At 42.5% G+C, this 18,125-nt stretch overlaps 1 protein-coding gene across 3 annotated transcripts; it reads right to left on the bottom strand.

The window, feature by feature from the left end:
• Positions 1 to 602: 602 nt before the first annotated feature.
• map3k9 (mitogen-activated protein kinase kinase kinase 9) lies at positions 603 to 15,738 on the bottom strand. Of its 3 annotated transcripts, none has more exons than XM_015019436.1 (11): positions 14,763 to 15,738; positions 12,186 to 12,599; positions 9,802 to 9,982; positions 8,243 to 8,391; positions 7,942 to 8,117; positions 7,099 to 7,279; positions 5,910 to 6,032; positions 5,441 to 5,543; positions 5,222 to 5,334; positions 3,638 to 4,414; positions 603 to 2,802 (listed from the first exon to the last, which is right to left on the bottom strand). In XM_015019436.1, the coding sequence occupies exons 1-11, from the start codon at positions 15,187 to 15,189 to the stop codon at positions 2,348 to 2,350; spliced, it is 3,099 nt and encodes a 1,032-aa protein (XP_014874922.1). In that variant the 5' UTR covers positions 15,190 to 15,738; the 3' UTR covers positions 603 to 2,347. The 3 variants fall into 3 exon arrangements, with proteins under 3 accessions (XP_014874922.1, XP_014874921.1, XP_014874920.1); XM_015019435.1 differs by having other exon boundaries at positions 603 to 2,799; positions 7,039 to 7,279; positions 14,763 to 15,737; XM_015019434.1 differs by having other exon boundaries at positions 7,039 to 7,279; positions 14,763 to 15,736.
• Between the last annotated feature and the right edge of the window lie 2,387 nt (positions 15,739 to 18,125).

Genomic DNA, 18,125 nt, shown 5'->3' with positions numbered 1-18,125 from the left:
AGTGTAAACTAAACTGCAGAAAAGTAGGAGAACGCTGTAAACCTGACACTGTCCTGTGTGCTGCATATGTTTGAGACTCTTATTTTGAAGTAAGAAAGGAAGTAGTCATTGCATAAACACATAGCTCCCTGACAGCGCTCAAAAATATAGAAAGAGCTCCAATAAGTTGTAAATAATTTGCATAGCAACATTTTTTGTAGTTCACAAAGTGACAGTACAATACAGCTTGTAAGCATTTTGAGAATATGAATAGCATAACAAGCTAGCAGCTAAAAACACTAAAGTTACCATCTGATTCGCAAGTTTCTACTGCAGCTAAAGGGCTGTTTCACCATTTTATCAAAGCTTCTTGTTTCTATTTGATCACCTCTAGTTCAAAATCTAAAATACATAAACTAATCACACCTGGTGGCCTACACTGTCACCTTACAACAAGAAGATCCTGGGTTTGGTCAATGCTGATGGATAACTTTCCATGTTTTTCTTCCTCCATGTACTCATGGTGTACTCATACCGCCCCCTATAGACTATGCTGCTCTGGGCAGAGAGCCACTGACAATAGGTGTCACCATCTAAAGCGCTACAAGAAAGTAAACAAACAGTTTCATGTTTTTCTTCCGATTTTACTCGAGTCAGTGTGTCCCAGTGCAAATACAAGTCACTCAGTAGCACAATTGCCCCCTCCCCTCCAACAAACAATATCAGTAAACAGTATTTTCAGCTTATTTGTGCTCACATTTCATCCAAGAGCTCAGGGTCGCGTCACCTGCAGTTCAAACAGATGATTATGGTTACACATCGAACATGATCATGTTCTTCACAGTTCTGAAGGGGATGTGAAGGGGGGAGGCATTCAGTTTTACACACGTATCAAGACCAAAAGGAGCTCATATGTAATTTAGGTCACTTAAACTGGAGAAAATAAATAAATAACCTGACGCTGCAGGGTGTTAGGACACATTTCAGCTCTTTTTCTCAATTATTCATAACAGTTATGTTGCAGGTAATAAATAAATTAATTAAATAAATAAATAATAATTGGCATTATCCCATGCTTCCGTTCTTTTAAAATCCCATATTTATTTAAGATTTGTAAAATGGTTAATTTATCTACACCCTTCCCCCAAATTATAACAGATTTTTTTTAAATCCCTTTTTAAAGAAAGCTAATAATTTCTTCCCAATAAACAAGTGGAATTCTTCACAGGTAAATATATTTAAAAAATAAAAACAACAACAAAAAACAAGAAAAACTGATTTGTGATGATAAGTGCTCGTTTGGGCAGCTACATTTCTTGGCAAAGACACTGTAAAAAATTATCTTCCAACATAAATTCATTAAAAAAATGTAATTCCTAAGTGAGTAATGAAGAAAGTGCAGCTTACAAACAAATGATTTGATGCTTTGTGCAAAGGCTGAGAGTCCCAGAAACATTCAGATAAAGCATTAAGAAGTGTCAAAAATCAAGGCATACAGGATAAAAATAAATAAATAAATAAATAAATAAATAAATAAATAAATAAATAAATAAGACACCAAACAAATCAATAAATGAAATAGATCATTAAAAATAAATAAATAAATAATAAGAAAAACTTCCACGCATCACTTGGGCCCGCTTCCCATGTGGGTGAAAGAAGCTTTGCATTTCTGATCCAAACAGTTTAACAGCAGCATAAAAGACAAAGTTCTCCTCTCAGCGTCAAGATTTGTTTCTAAATGTCTTTAACGGGACCGTTTAAAAAAGAAAAAAAAGACAATCGATGAACTTATTTTCTCTGCTTCTTACAGTCGCAACAATGTAGATCCAAAGCAGACACAGGAGTGCTTATATCAAACAACAGCGCCCCCTATCTGTGGGACATGAAGCGACTGGTGAGGAAGGTGAACTGTGCAAAAAAAGGGAATCCATCCACCGCCAGAACCTGAGCGGGAAACAGACGGAGGAGAGGAGCTCAAGTGGTTTCAGAAATAATAATAATAATAATAATAATAATAATAATAATAAAAAGCTGTCTTACATTCATGATGATTTTCAAAAGTGCACTTCAGTAAATGCACAATCGAAACCAAAGCTGGAAACAGGAGAGTAAAGCTTTGTGAAACGAGAACCTGAAGCTGATGAACGTGATATGAAGGGGTTTCTGGCCGTCTCTAAAGCCAGACATTTCACAAATTTTAGATGTCAATTTTGATAAATATTTATCAAAATGCAGTTAAACTAAAGCAAAAACAAAACTTTATTGCAAGTTTGTTTGAATGGTGTAGAATGGGGGAAAGCTTAAGTCAAACACCTAGAGTGGTGACGGTCCTCCAGCTAGCGGAGGAGCAACCTGTGTCCGCGAGTCAGGACCAGAACCCTGGATGATAAGGAGAGTCTTTGGGAAGGCTGAACTCTGGCCTGCACAGAGGGACCGTCCCGTCCCGGTACTGTCCCTCGTCCGACTCGTCCAACAGGTTTGCGTTCCTGCGGGGGGAGAAGGGAGTCGGGGCCTCCATGGGGGTGGGCAGCACCGCGGAGTCCCTGCCGAACTCTACGGTGGGCGGAGTCTCTGTGCTGGAGGTGTAGGCCGGCGACTCGCCGCTGCCCAGCGTTTGTCCGTTGGCCCTGACGCGCGAGTCGCCCCAGAACACGTCGCACCGTGGCCGCGGCGAAGGGCGAGGCCGAGCCACGAAGTCCAGGGTCTTGGGGCGCTCCGGGGCGCAGCGACGGCGGGGGGTCGGGGGGAAAACCAGGTTGGGGTCGGGGAGCCGGGGAACCTCAAGAGAGTCTTCTTTTAAACCCCTGAAGCCACCTACTGCTGTTAAAACAGAAAAAAAGACTATCACTAACACACTGCCAGACTGAAGATTAGTGACTCCATCCATCCATCCATCCATCCAAATTTGCCTTAAAGGAGCAGTGTTATACATTTTCCAGGCACATAGTGCCATTTTATAGCATAACCAAGTGACTACATGTTACCTTCAGTTGTTATTAAAATGTTGTATATATCAAATATGACTTACAAGAAATTTGACTTTGTAATTTAAAGCCTTGAAAATAGGTCTCTGTCTCTTTAAAAATCTCCTCCTCATAATGAGGCTCCGCCTTCAGGAAGTCGTCACAATGTGGCTCCTCTATTAGGCCTTTAACGTTTTTTACCAGAGTTCTTCTGAGAAACGGCTCGTCTAATGAGCTCAGCTGATTCTCAGTCCCACCAGGTGTTTGCTAAAGGCTGCTGGCTGGTCTGAAGGAGCTGAGCTAGGGAGGGCTGCTCTGTCAGGAGGAAGCTCAGAAGATGTAGTTCTGAGGAGGAGCTGCGCCTCGAAGGCGGAGCTAGGTCCTCCCAGGTGTTTTCCACAGCTGAATGGTTGCCATGGAGATTAAAGGATTTCTCAAACATGCATCAAAGAATCAATGTAACACTCCAGGTAGGTTTTTGATGAGGGAATAATGTTATAACATGAGGTAAAGCTAAAAAAATGTAGATTTTACATAATACTGCCCCTTTACAAATATGTGTGAACCCTGTATTTTTCTTTCCTGTGTGAGCCTTAATTCCAAACATTTTTATAAGGCTTCTACTTAAAGACAGCCTAATAGGATATGAAATTATTAAATTTAGAGTTCTACAACATAAAACAGGATGTTACCCGCACTGTCCAGAGCTTTCTTCTCTGGCAGCGGCTCCAGTGAACTGGAAGGCCCGTTCTTCTTGATGGCTCCGTCCGACGGGGTCCTGCGGAGGCTCCGTGCGGACGGTGGCACGCAGGGCACGTGTGTGGGCGTCAGAGACTGCCGCGGGTTCCGCTTGAAGCTCTCCACGTGAACGTTGACCAGCGAGTTGACCAGTGTCTGGACCGGCGCCCTGCGCTGCGAGAGCGGAGGCGGCGCAGGCGGCCGGGACGCCGCCGAGGCGGGCCTGCAGATCAGCAGCTCGTCGCTGTCGGAACGCAGCAGTGAGTGGGTGGAGTTGGAGTCGGACACCGACGATAAGGACAGGAGAGTATACGAAGAGGGCAAACCTCGCTCGGGCAGGGAGGGGGCCGAACTCTTCAGCGGGCTTTCCCTGTGGAACAGCCTGCGGGTCGGGGAGTTCGTGCTCCGCCTTTGGCCGCCGGTTCTGTGGAAGAAAGCATCCCATCTGGATTTGATGCCCTCCTCGGGCTGGGCCAGCGTGAGCAGGTTACAGCCCAGTCCCACGGCCGCCAACAGAGCCCCGCAGCCCAGCAGGACCAGCTCAGACCGCCGGCCTCCCCCGGGGCTCTTCCTGCACGGCGGGGTTCCGGGAACCTGGCCGCTGAGGCAGTACTCATCTCCGTCATGTTCGAGGGAGGAAGAAGCGTTGGCGTCTTTTTGGAAGGGAATGCAGAGGTAGGACTGGCCAGGAGCTGCGCCCGGCTCTGTGGTGAAGCAGCAATCTTCATTTTCTAAAATAAAACAACAAAAAAACCCAACAACTTTATCACGTAGGTCGTCATCAAAAGCTAAAAACACGACCATTGATATGCATTGATTTTTGTTCAGTTTTTTTTTACATTTTACAACCAGAAGCAGCAATGTTTTACATTGGATTTTTTTTATGACAGACCAACACAAAGTAGTGCATAATTGAGGAACAGAAGAAAAAATAAGTAAATGTAATTTGGTCACAAGGCAAGGCATTTATTAACATTTGGTTGACAGGAGTGTTTGGTTTGCAAATTTGTGAATCTCCGAGCGCTTGAGGAGGGACCGATAGAGAACGGCTAGTCAAAATTAGCATTCATAAATGGGATCAACCTTGAACTAAACGTCGCTTACTCCGCAGAGGGCGAATATCCAACTTGAAACTAACTTCACTGCGGTACCAACACATGCGCGATCTGATCTCCAAATTATGCTCTGCCTCTTCCTTGACAACTCTCACACAAAGACGAGTCTCATCCCCATTCATTCAGTCTACTGTTAGTTCCCACACACACATACATTTTCGGCAGATCATTCAGAAAAACATGTCTGTATGCTTTGTGTGTGTGTAGGAGTCTTTAGTAGTGTGTGTGAGACAAAACCTAGTTTTTGTCCTAAACGGCCCCTGATAGTTTTTTGTTTTCTCCGCAAGCGCTTGTTCGTGGTCAAGCAGCTGCAGACACACTTGTGGGTCACCGACTGCAGCAGTGTGGGGTTGATGTGTCTCTGTCATGTCAGCAGCTTCATTTCTCAGGCAAACTCAGACCAGCTGAGCCATTCCTGCTGACCTGCCTCCAGCAGGCTGGGCACCCCAGGCACGGCCGGACTGTGTCGGGGAGATCTGCGGAGGTTTGGGGCGCTGCAGGACCGCTGCCTGCTGCCCTCGTGGGGAGGCTTCGCACTGTGACGGATAAGAAAGCCACAAGTTGTCTGACTAAAATTAAAAGAAACAATCAAACACTAATTAAAAATGAATACGGACTTCGAGTGGATTTGATTTCTCTCACCTGGCGTCTGCGCTGTGCTCCCGATAAACGCCACAACCACGGGAGCGGCCTTTTTTCCTCGAGCCCTTTCTCTCCAGCTCTGTGCAGGCCTCCCCGGGGGTAACTGAAAAAATATTGAAAATTTGATTCACATATCATTAAAAGTTAAATTAAAAAATTGTGTTAAGGCAAGCTTGCATAATTTTGCATGATATTGCATGAATTCTGACATTTTTTTCCACATAATTCTGACTTTCTTATCAGAATTCTAACTTGAATCTCAAAATTCTGAAAATTTCTCAGAATTCTAACTTTAAACTCAGAATTCTTCTCAAAATTTGGACTTTTTTCCCCTCAGAATTCTAACTTTAAACTCTGACATTAAAGAATAATTTTTTTTCCAGTGGCCCTGATCTTCTATGATCAGTGCTGTCCTACATGCTAACAATTCCAGTTTCCTCGCTTTCGAAAACAGAAGCCTTGTCCTTACGCTGGATGGCTCGAAGGCGCGGCAGCATGAGCGGGCTGGTTGGGGGGCTGGAGCCGCTGCTGAGCAGACTCCTCCGATGATCGTGGGACGGAGACGCCTGCACCGTGATTTTGTGCTGAAAATCTAAAGGACATCAAGGGAAACACCTTAGCTTCCATGACAGTGCTGAAGTTAACAGAGTAAAAACAGCCACATAAGAAAAACCTGATCCTTCTAAGACGAAACAATTTAACTTTTACAACCCATGACAGAACTCTGGTGCTAGTAGCTAAGGAAGAACCTTGAGTTTGTTACGCCGTGGACTGTGGAGCCAAAGCCTGCAAAAGTATTCACACCCCTTTTCAAAGTGGACTCTATTTACCAGTACAGTGACTTGAGAATGAATTTATTTATTGGCATCACAGTAAAGGGGGTTTTGAAATAAATGAACATACATGGAACATCCTCCATGGTGTCGCAGGTTTGTGGCAGCATTACGCTGCAAGGATGCCGAATACATATCCACCCCTCACTTAATATTTTTATGTGTAAAAATATTTTTTAAAACGGCTAAAAAGTTACTTTCATTTTTACAATTGCGTACAAAAAACCCAACAACTCGCATCATCATGTTTATCAGCATCATGCTGTGTGGATGGCTTTTATAAAAAGACTGTCAGGAATTTGTGTTTGTAATTTGACAAAAAGTGAAAAGTTCCAGCGGTACGAATACTTTTGCAAGGTTGCCGTAAATATACAATCACATATCGTCACCTTCCTGAAATAAGGGCCTGAGTCATTTTTTCCAAAAAGTTATTTTGGCGAAAAAAAAAAAAAAAAAGGAATCACTTCTTTATTCCTCAGAGATGACTTGGACAAAAAAATGCTTCTTATCACACTAAAACACACTAAAGTTAGAGGCTAGAACATGAAAAACATGTTTTTTCATGTTCCTCAATATCTTTCTCAATATCTTTGCAAAGCACTGAACACATCACAGTCTTTAGTTAAACAATTTCTAATATTTCTCAAGGAAGCATTTCATTGTAGCTGCGTCAAATCTATGCTAAAGTCCAATCTCTAAGGTTTCGGCGCCTCACAAGCACATTTCGTCTCCGTTTGTACGTTGATGCTTGCCAGCTGTTTGTACCTGAGGGCAGGCTGATCCTGTTTCCATCTTTGAGTTTAAGGCGGTTGCGGCGGAACTTGCCCTGCCTGCTCTCCACATGCGGCTTCTCCTGGTAGAGCTGGTGGATGATGATGTTGAGCTCCCGCTCCACGATGTGGATCTCCCGTTCTGCCAGCTCCTGCTCGCGCTTCCTCAGCGCCTCCTCTTGGCACTTCTGCTGCAGCGCAGCTTGGGTCAACTCCTCCTCCCACGATCGCAGCTCCTGACGGAGAAGGGGAGGAGAAATAAACTATGAGTGATGTGTAATCACAACTTTGGTGATTTTTTGTACATCATATCAGACTCCAGTGTGCAAAATGTGGAGTACCACAAGGCTCAATCTTTGGGTCCTATTTTTGTTGTTGTATACTTTCCCCTTGGGTCAAATAATATGTCAGGTTTTTTTTTACGTCTCTTATTGTTTCTATGCTGATGATATACAGCTCTACTGTTCTGCTGCTACCCATCTGCATAGCCTGTCATGAATGCTAAGGCTAGGCATGGACACCAATGACTGCAGATAAACGGTTTTCCTCTATCAGTAAGCTGTTTCTCTGTCATTAGCACATTGAGCAGCGTGAACATGAGGTTGATTGACAGCCCTAAGACCCTTCTCCTGGCTCTGATTGGTTGTTTTTGAACAACCACTCCCAACCAAACATTTTTTCAGATGGCAATAGCCTTTTCATAGATTACGGGTCTCATAACGGCCTGTCACAACATGGTCATAGTTTTAATAAATGTTTTATCCTTTGATTCTGACATCTGTCCAGTTTCTGACATATGAAAAGAGCTGGATAAATTAAGTTCACTTAACTGTAGTCTTTCAGAAATCAGGTATAAAAGAAAGACATTCAGTTTTTTCCCCCCAGCTCTTCTCATCACCTTTTCCTTGGTCCTAAGCTGATCAAACATCTCCTGGATCTCCAGTTTCCAGTCGTCCTGCAGGGAGTGAAAGGACTCTGCTGGCATTTCAAAAAAGCCCGATTCCTCGATGGCGGTGAGCTGGTCCAGGATAGTTGTGAACAGTGGCCGAGAGTGAGGATCTGGGCTCCAGCAGTCTGTATGCAAGACGAAGAAGATCATTTCAGATAATCTGTTTGGTTATTTCATGGTACATTTCCGGGACTAAATTTGCACCAGCTGATAAAGTGGGATGGTATTTATTTATTTTTTTTCTACTTACTCTCCATCAAACGTGCAAAAGGCTCGGGACATGTGGAGGGAATGGGCAGAGCCAGTTTGTTCATCGCCACTCCATAGGCTACGGCGAGACCGTCGATGCTTCGAAAGGGAACTTCTCCGGTCAGCAGCTCCCACAGCAGCACGCCATAGCTGCCAACGCACAGTTGGAGAAAAACGCGGAGAGACTTGTGATTACGGCCTGAAAATTGCACTCGGTCACTCAGAATATGTGGGACTTTGATCATATTGATCTCAGCGCGTAGGAATACATGAATGTTAAACAGCGTGCTTGCTGAAAGAGACTGTACTGTCAAGAAAGCCACTTTACTTCGGTAAATGTCAAAACAGGATCATTCTGCACCCCACTCATGTAAATACCGAGCGGAGAAGGAAAAGGTCAAGATCAGAGAGTGTGAGTGTGTGAAGCAGGGCGGTGTGTCTTTTGACAGATAAAGGACGAGCTTACAAACAAATCACGTTGGCAAGGAATCATGTAGGAATGCGCCAGATTCTTTTCACACCATAGCAACTTTGATATTTTAGCTCTTAAAGGTACCACTAGTATCTCTCCTCCTGCAGCTGATCGTAAGAGCTGCGGATATTTGCATGTTTTTATGTGACAAACAGAAAAGTCAAAAGGGTATCAGTGGGGAAAGATGGAACCGGCAACCCCACAACCGGATCTTGGATAGACGGAAGACAACAACCGGATGGATTGATACTTTGATCAGGATTCTACATATAGAGACTAATCATGATGAAAACATTTATTCAAACTGTTAAATCCAGTCAAAACCAATTAGAAAAACAGCAAAGATTTTGTTTCAAAAGGTAAACTTCAGAGATTTACTGATCATTAATTAAAGGGACAGTATTCCAGCCACATAGTATCATTTTAGAGCACAATCAAATTACCTTCAGTTGTTATAAAAATGCTGTACATATCAAATATGACTTAAAGAAATTACATGAAATCGGGCCTCTGTCTCTTTAAAATCTCCTGCTGTTTGTGAAGCTCCCCCTTCAGGAAGTCATCACAACATGGCCCCTCTATTAACCCTTTAACCAGCGTTGCACTGAGAAGTAGTTCATATAATGAGCTCAGCAGATGCTCAGCTCCACCAGGTGTTTGCTAATTGCTGCTGGCTAGTCTGAAGGAGCTGAGAGAGGGAGAAATTTCTTAGTTTAAAATGTCAACAAGTTTCGACATTTGGAAATTTTCTGAGTTTCTGAGTTCAAACACAGCCATTTCCATTCTTGTTTTTCTAGAAAATTTATGAATTTAATCTAAAATTTTCAGAATTTTTCTAGAAAATCTTTGATTACACAAACTTGGAAATTTTCCTGTTTTTATTTTTCCAGAAAATCACTCCTCCTCTTCTTTTTTCAATCTACAATGGCGCCTTAACACACCGTCGCATAAATATGAATATAAAATCAACTTTTCATGGATTTTCTTTTATTTCATGGATTCGTTTTCTATTCATCACTAAAAGGTCTGTGCAGCTAGTATTTTTTGTTGCTTTGTTTTTCTGCAGGGGCTCTCCTTCCTCCGCCCACCTCCACACGTCGCTACCCTTGGAGAACGTGGACGAGCGGATAACCTCAGGAGCCATCCAGGCGTAGGTCCCGGCGGCGCTCATCTTGGTGGTGCGGTGCCACTCCCGGGCCAATCCAAAGTCGGTTATCTTCAGAGTCTTGTTGCTGAGGTCCTCCATCTCCACCCTTTCCAGGATCAGGACTGGGTGCGGTAATGGTGGGAGTGGGGATGTTGGGTTGGTGAATGGAAATGAGTTTGGAGGTAGTGGGAGGGGGCAGGAGGGGTTGCGTGCAGATTGGGTGGGAGGTTAGGGTGGAGGGTTTCAGGTGATCACCGTCAGGATTTGAGATGAAGCGGGAGCATGAGTCCCGTGATTTACCACAACGGCAAATTAAAAACAAAAAAACAAGAGGGGGTGAACAAAACAGGGTGTGGTTGTTGGAAGGCCAGGATGAAAGGATACAAAAGATGAAAGCAGAGAAGAGAAGAAGAAAGAATAAACAGTAAAAACCAAGCTACTACGAGCTATGACAACAAAAGCAATCCAGAGGAGAAAACCAACTCCCTCTTGATCAATGCTAATGTATTCGCCTCATGCTTTTACAGCCCAAAGTCTCATACAAAGCACTAATTATACAGTTTAACTCCTGAAATAGCCTGTTACAACAAACCCATTTTGCTCTAATGGGCAATGAAAAACACCCCCCCGTCCGGACGAGCCCGGGCAAATCCTGAGCACATGCGCCGAGGCCTCTCCTCTCAGCTCCACAAAGCCTGGGCCATCTGCTGCGGCTGCACCAGCAGGGGAGTGTCCAAGGGCTGTGGTGCACATCAAGCTTCTCTTCATCTGCCCATCACGTCACTGTGACGCCGCGGAAATGGCTTCCTACCAAAAATAGGGGGTGAAAGTGAACCCTGCTGGTAAGCAGCTGAGTTAAAGTGTTATGTGTCTGGATTTCTCATTCCAGGTATGTTTTTGATGAGAAAAAATAACATTATGACATGACTCAAAGCTGTAAAAATGTCCATTTTATGCACAACTGCCCCTTTAACTAAGGCTTGACTGCAACTGCAGTCACCCCACTCTACAGCTCCCCAATAGGCCAGTCATACTTCAGATGTGTGAACTCGCTGTAAGGCACATCCCTTTAGGTAAGATGGGTTGGTATAATGATTTACAAAGACTATTTTGGGGGAAATAATGGGAATTTCAAGATAAAAATGTGAGTTTAGAAACATTTTTTGGGGGAGTGTGGGAAGCTCAACAGCCTCTCGTGGCATGTGGATTTCACCCTCTATTTCACATGTTTTAGATCCGATGTGACTGAGGATGGGACAGCAGGTGTGTGTGAGCAAGACGTCCAGCCTGACTCTATTACATCAGTTCTGTCAAAAACTATTTGATGAGACTATTTGTCCCATCAGATAGTTTGATGGGACAAAATCACACCAAACTATTTTGAGGAGCTTATGAAAATGTCCATTGCTTGTATGTGTTTGGCATTTAGCAAAAAGAAATATGCCTGCTAATCCTGACAGTCAAAAATATCAAAATGGGTATCTTATACAGTAAATGAAAATATCAAATTTCATCTGTTTATAAATGAAGAAAGAGTTGGACTGAAAATATACATTTGAGGAAACAAGGAATCTTTTGGAAGACTGTAAAACACAGGTGCAAAAAATAAACACAACTATTTGATATGCTAACACTGCCCTCATGAAAGCATTTAGAGGCTAACGTCAAAAGCAGAAGCAAAAGAGAAACTTGGAAAGAGAGGTCAGCCTCTGGCCACTTGCTTTCGTAAGCTTAGGAAGGTTTGGGTTTTCCCCACCAAGTCCAGCATGACATCAAGTCTGAGTGACTTTGAAAGTGAAGCTCCCGAGATAATCACCACAGAACCAGCCAATGGCAGCCGGGGGCCTCGCTTCACACTTTGTCAGAGCCACCAATGAGGAGGCCGGGGCAGAGCACTGGGCAAATCCTCAGTAATAGGCTTGGGACTTAGAGGATCCAATTGGACAAAATGCAAGATTACAACAACTCTACAAGTAAACATGCAAACTCCTTTTCCTCCTGATTTGACTTCTAAAGCACGTACTTTCTAACCATTTAATGATAAAAATATAACACAGTAGTAGATTTATTTTACACTTTAAAGGTGCATTAGGAGAATTTTTCTTGCAGTAAAGAAGTCTGGTAGATCAGAGAGAAAGTCCGTTCTAGTGCAGATTAGTGTAGAATTGACTGGAGTTTCATAACTGCTTATTTCCGTACCCGTTCTATAAACGTGAAAAATACAAGAGTAGTAGCGCAACACAAACGGGAATGCGGTATATTTTACAGCTTTCTTGCAGCTATTCTATGAGAGGATAATAAAAACACAAAGTGAGGGAATCTTACTGTTGCTGGACTTGAGGTCTCTGTGTATGATGGGGACGATGGCCTGGTCATGGAGGTAGTGCATGCCTCGTGCAATCTGCACAGCCCAGTTCACCAGCGTGCACGGGGGGATGCGTTTCCCGGCGAGGGCCCGGTTCAGGGGACCCCCGCGAGCGTACTCCATGATCAGGCACAGGTTGGGCTCCTGCAGGCACACCCCCAGAAGAGCCATGATGTTGGGATGGTTGAGCATGGCGAAGAGCTTGGCCTCCTGACGCACGCTCTCCAGAGTCTGCGCCACGTCCTCGTCGGGGTCCCGTCGGGCCGCCTTCACGGCCACCTTGGCGCCCCGCCACACCGCGCGGTAGACCTTTCCGAAACCGCCCACCCCGATGATCTCCTCCAGGGTGAGTTCCGAGAAATCGATCTCCAACACTGCAGCGGAGAGGAGACAAAAACAACACTTGCAGCAATTAAACAAGTTTGTCATGCTCCAAACTAGGTCATTCATGAGAAGAGTGCTTTCTGTTCCCATAAGTCACTGTGTTGCTTCAGATAGATAAAGTATCTGTCCTAAAATGTAGAATCTAGAGTTGGAGAAGGAAGAAATAATGTCCTATGCCTATGATTTTTTTTTTTTGATGGTATTAAGTTTTGTCTGAACAATTAGTTTGTAAATTTAAACAATTCAATTCTTAACCACTCCGGTTACAAATCCTACCTCAATATGATTAGAATTTAACTAAAGATGTTGGTTCAACAAAGAACAGTAAGGCTAGTGTGATTAAATGGGTGCTTGCTATTACTTTGTAAAAGTCAAGAGTGTGATGTGTCAAGAGTAATAAATTGATCAAGTTTTGGAAAACGGTGAGGGGAAAAAAACACTTTTTTTTGCTTGCTTTTGTCCTGTTCTTGGCAAATAGATGGAAAAAGGAAAAAAATATCAAAACTGAGTCAAAATGCCAAGATAAAAGTGAAGTGTAGATAAAAAAAGCTTCAGAACTATATTAAGAACAAAGCAGATATACTATGAGAGAGATAAAAAAAAATTAAAGTGCTTTTTCAATTAAAAAACTGTATGCTGATCATTGAATCAAGCAAGAAGTGTAAAGAACAATACCTCTTCAAAGCGTGTTTAGCATTCTGACATTTTTCTTTGAGATATTCTTACTTTTCCACATCTTAGCTTTAATAATTAAATAGTATTTTAACTTTCTTTGAAGTTACAACTGCGAGTTGTAGTATAGTTTCTTTATTGGAGCAAGAATTAAATTTGTATCCAGTGTTAGCTGGCTTAGCAACAGCGGAAATGCTAATGTCAAACTTAGCAAGATAAGCTTCTTAACTTTTGAGGGAATTTTTTGCTAAAGAACGTACATTTCATGTTTATCACAAGCTAACTGTTATATTTATTGTGTTTCGTTTAACACAGTGGACAAACCAGGCTCTTCTATTAATATCAAATTAATAGAAGTTATTTTGTCTGCCAACCGGAAATATCAATTAAAATATTTCCAAACAAAATGTACGCAAATTGCTAAGCTAAATTTATCGACTAAATTCAGACAATAAGAGTTTTCAGCAAAGGGAACCGCATCGCGAGTTGACGCCGCTTCACGGGACTGACCTTGATGCATATTTCAGGTGAGTGAAAGTAGGTCACCGGTCTCAGTGTGTTCACGACTGGCTGCGACAGCATGGTCCACCCAAACAAAACTGGTTTATCTAGGTCTGATACCCTCCTTCTTTTGTAAATGTGTTAGTGAGTAAAACTGGATTTGTGGTTATAGCAAAACTTCACGTCCCCTTCAAAAATGTTTTAGCTAGCATCGTCATTTACAGGGGCGCGTCCAGAAATGTTAAATGACTATTGACTATTGATGAGGGCCACTTACAATTTCGAGAGGGTTGGCCTGACGGTATTCAAAACTGGCAGAGAGCACAAAAAAATATAATACATATGAAATTTTTTTTGTATATAGTAACTAATTCATAGTTCCTATTAAAAAATCTAATATTGAGTGCTGTGTAGCTCACTCTGCACAGGAGCAGGTGCATCATATATTGATGCAGCTCTCCTGACCCCAGGCCATTCATTGCTTCTCACCCTCCACCCCTTGTCTCCTTTCCTACATGTTCATGATCAAGTAAAAGACCACTAGCGCTACAAATACTTGTGCACATAGGGAACAGCAAACTGCCTGGTCATTGCACTCCATTGGCGCCTCTATTTATTGCAAAACCTGTGCAAAAAAAACCAAAAACGATTGTATCATATTGCAAACCAAGCGCACACATTACATTAAAACCTAATTTTACATGCAAAGGAGGACGTGTTCTCCTCGGTATGTTTTCTGGGGGATACTATAAGATAACAGTGAGCTGGGGTGCATCACTTGAATAACGGTCCTGAAGCTGAGGATGCTTAGCCAGTCTGTTTCTAGGCCAACCGGAGTGACACAGCACTCTGAATATGCAGCTTCCTCCCGCATGATGCCAGAAGCACTCCACCCCCATGATCCGTGTTTTAGATGCGCATCGATTTACTTCTTATTTATTTATTTTCCTAACGACTCGATGCACAATGGGGATACTCACGGTGCAGAGGAGGCACTGGGTGCTCCGAGCTCTCCCGCAGGCCTGCCTCCTCCTCTGTTCCGTTCCTTTTGCTGACATAATTGGACGGGAAAATGCCAACCCGGTCGGCTATCATACCGGTCCACCAGCCCTCGTCTCCCGACACCAGGGAGTCCTTGGACAAGACTTCCACCAGGTCCCCCCTGTGCAGGCTGAGCTCGTCGTCCGCAGTGGCCTCATAGTCGAACACGGCCGTCCAGACACCAGGTGGCGGCGGTAGCGGCAGCGGCGCGGCGGGCTCCGCATCCTGAGCCGAGCCGCCGCCGCCGCTACCGCCACCGCCGCTCTCCGCTGTGCTGGGCCAGCGGAAAACATCCGCCTCCGCTTCCTCAGATAGTGACGCCTTGGGACTCAAACTGTTGTCCAAAGCAGGTTTGAAGACATCCATGGACGCGATCCATAGGGGCGAAGTGGATCGCTGCAGCGCATCCACCTGACGCGGCTTGGAGCGTCCTGCGTCCGCACACGCAGACGCACACACACACACACACGTGCGCGCGCGCGCACACACACACACACACGCACACGCACAGAGAGCTAAGTAGCCCTTAATCTCACAAATAAACACTGTGGAGAACTAGCAGCCTTATGCTGCTGCATCGTCCACCTTGCAGCCCCTGCTGGACCCCATAAAGCGCATCGCTACTGCAGCTTGATGGATCCCCACGCTCCATCCAGCATCCAATCATCGCTGGGACTTCCTGGACGCAGTGGTCTTTTCTTTTTTCTTTCTAAACTAGCTGTCTAACGTGCGAATATCCTCTGCCATCCCATTGGTGCATGGATACGTCAGCAGATGTTTAGTTCCCAGCCTTCTCCTCCTCCCAACATGCAGTTCCAGCTCAGTGACAGTGGCGGTCAAACATCCAAAATGGTCATAAATGTCTTTTTCTGTTTTTCTTTCAACAGCTTAAATGCATTTAATCAGTTTCAGAACTGCAGCAGTTCAAAAGCCAGTTTAACTATTTGAACAATTGTTTTATTTGTTAGGAGAAAAAGAGTTAAAGTAAGTAATTTTATATCATATACACAGGGGGCGGGGCTTTGGTGACAGAGTCTTGAATAGGTCAAAGATTAGCAACAAAACGGATTTGATTTGAATAGTATCATCAATAGACTTCTGCTAAAATCATGTTTTTATGCACATCATTAAATTGGAATGTTTGATTTTAGATCAAACATTCTAAAATTTTAGGATTTAATTTGGACAAAGTGTTTTTTTTCCTTTTGTTTCACAATTTTACTGTATAACATCAGACACAAGCTGCAGTAAGCTATAGAAACTTTGTTCTGAGTGTGTCTGACTGATTTTTCTGTTTGCTTCCTTTCGCCCCTAAGAGCCTGCACCACCCTGGGTGGTGAGCCAAAATACCTGAATTAGAAATCTGCACGCAATCCTGATCCACGCTACTGAGAAACAAACATGAAAATATATTTTCTCTTCATCAAATAGCATATTTTATTTACTTGATGCACCCACCTCAAACAAAAAAAATAAAATAAAATAAAATAACATACTCAGCATAAAACATTCATATTCAAAGGAGAATCCATGCACAATTCTGTAAAACAAAGCAGAATTAAATAAAAAGGAGTAAAAAAATGAAATAAGATCCTCATTAGTAGCTTTCCAACAACTTATGACAACAAGAATTGTGCATGTACGTTTAAACTGAACCTTCATCGTTAAGTGAAAAACCACTGAGTTTAGTCTTAACACAAATTTGTGTCTTATTTTCAGGAGCTTAATGTCATGTTTGTAGGAAGGCAACACTTGCTTAATCTGGCGGAATGAAAACGAAAACATCCAGAGAGTTTGCAGACAGCGATGGCAGTAAAAACGAACAAACTGCAAAATCCACCAGAGTTTGGGATGACTCACTTTTGTTCTTTCTTTATACGCAGGAAACCTATTTAAGCTGCAGCAGCATTTATTGACTTAAAATAATCAATTAAGGGAAAAAGTAAATTCTCTTTTGTCGTCTTAAATGCTTCCCCAAGCAGAAGAAAATAATACTAAAAAGAGAAGTGGACAAATTAACCCCTGGAAAATATACATTTTCCTCAAAATAAGTAATTTTTTTATTTGATTTTTTTACTGCAGCAGCACAATCTCACCCTGAAAAATTCTGAAAAAAAAAAATAAAAATTAAAAAAACAACTGGTTTTAACATTCTTTAGGCACTGGTACTTTTTCATCAATATTAAGAAATTGTTGACTAACAAAAGCTCTTATCTTGATGGAAAGTTGTTTGAAGTTAGTTTCGTCTTAATTCAAGTGTACTAACATATTTGCACTAGAAACTAGACCAAAAATACTTGGTAAAAATTTGTGTTTTTGCAGTGTGGAGTGATGAGACACTATCTGGTTGAACTGATGCCTGTTTAATCAACACATCATAAACAAAGTAGATGAAATCAACTGTGAGTCCAACTGGAACTGTGTGCTTTGGTAAAATGTTTTTTTATTTTTATTTATTTATTTTTTGCAGCAAACAATCTAGGTAGGTGTAGGATGTTACAAACCACAAATATGATGAAAACTGTGTAAGGTGCTTTACTCTACCAGTAAACAGAAAACGGGTCATAACTTTATCTTTTATGAGGATAGTGGTTCAAAATATATGGCCAAATTACTCAGAAATGGTTTCCCAGCAACCATTTCAGTCTCATATGTGTGCGACCTGAAGAGAGGAGAGTGTGAGAGAATCCAAAGCGAGGTGAAATGTTAAAGAAGATGCAAAAGTAGCCAAAATATATTGATTTTGTTAAAAACAATTATTACTTTACACATTTTTTTTGCCAGTTGTGTATAATTATTCTCAAATAAAGGTGGGCTTTTTCTTATTTTCTCAGAGTGAGATTACACAGCTGCAATAAAGATTTTTTTTTTAACAGATTTTTACTGAGTATTTTGTCTTTATATTTTAGCTAGAATCCAGAGTAGAGGTGACAGGATTAAATAGTGACGGTGAGAGTGGTATATCTCGGAACCAGAAGAACAGGTTCAAATTTGCAAAAACAGAAGAAATGATCCACTTTTGGATTTTGCTTTTTTTTTTATTATTATTGTTATTATTATTATTATTATTTTGACATCTCATAGCAGGCCACAAACAAAAAAAAAACATACTCATCCAATAAAATGTGTCCCTTTTCTGTTACACACACACACACGCACACACACGTACACGCAAACACACACGCACGCAAAAAAGAAAAACAATTAAAACAACAGTATTATAACTCCCCCCCTACTATTGAACCTTTCAGTTTCCCACAACAACCACAAGTCCAGTTACTGCACAGTGATGTTTCCCTTCA

The sequence above is a fragment of the Poecilia latipinna genome, unplaced genomic scaffold (assembly GCF_001443285.1).
Source record: "Poecilia latipinna isolate Pla-1442-1.1 unplaced genomic scaffold, P_latipinna-1.0 Scaffold2433, whole genome shotgun sequence".
Classification (NCBI taxonomy): Eukaryota; Metazoa; Chordata; class Actinopteri; order Cyprinodontiformes; family Poeciliidae; genus Poecilia; species Poecilia latipinna.
Note: the sequence above shows the minus strand (reverse complement) of the source record. Positions and strands in the feature narration are given on the sequence as shown.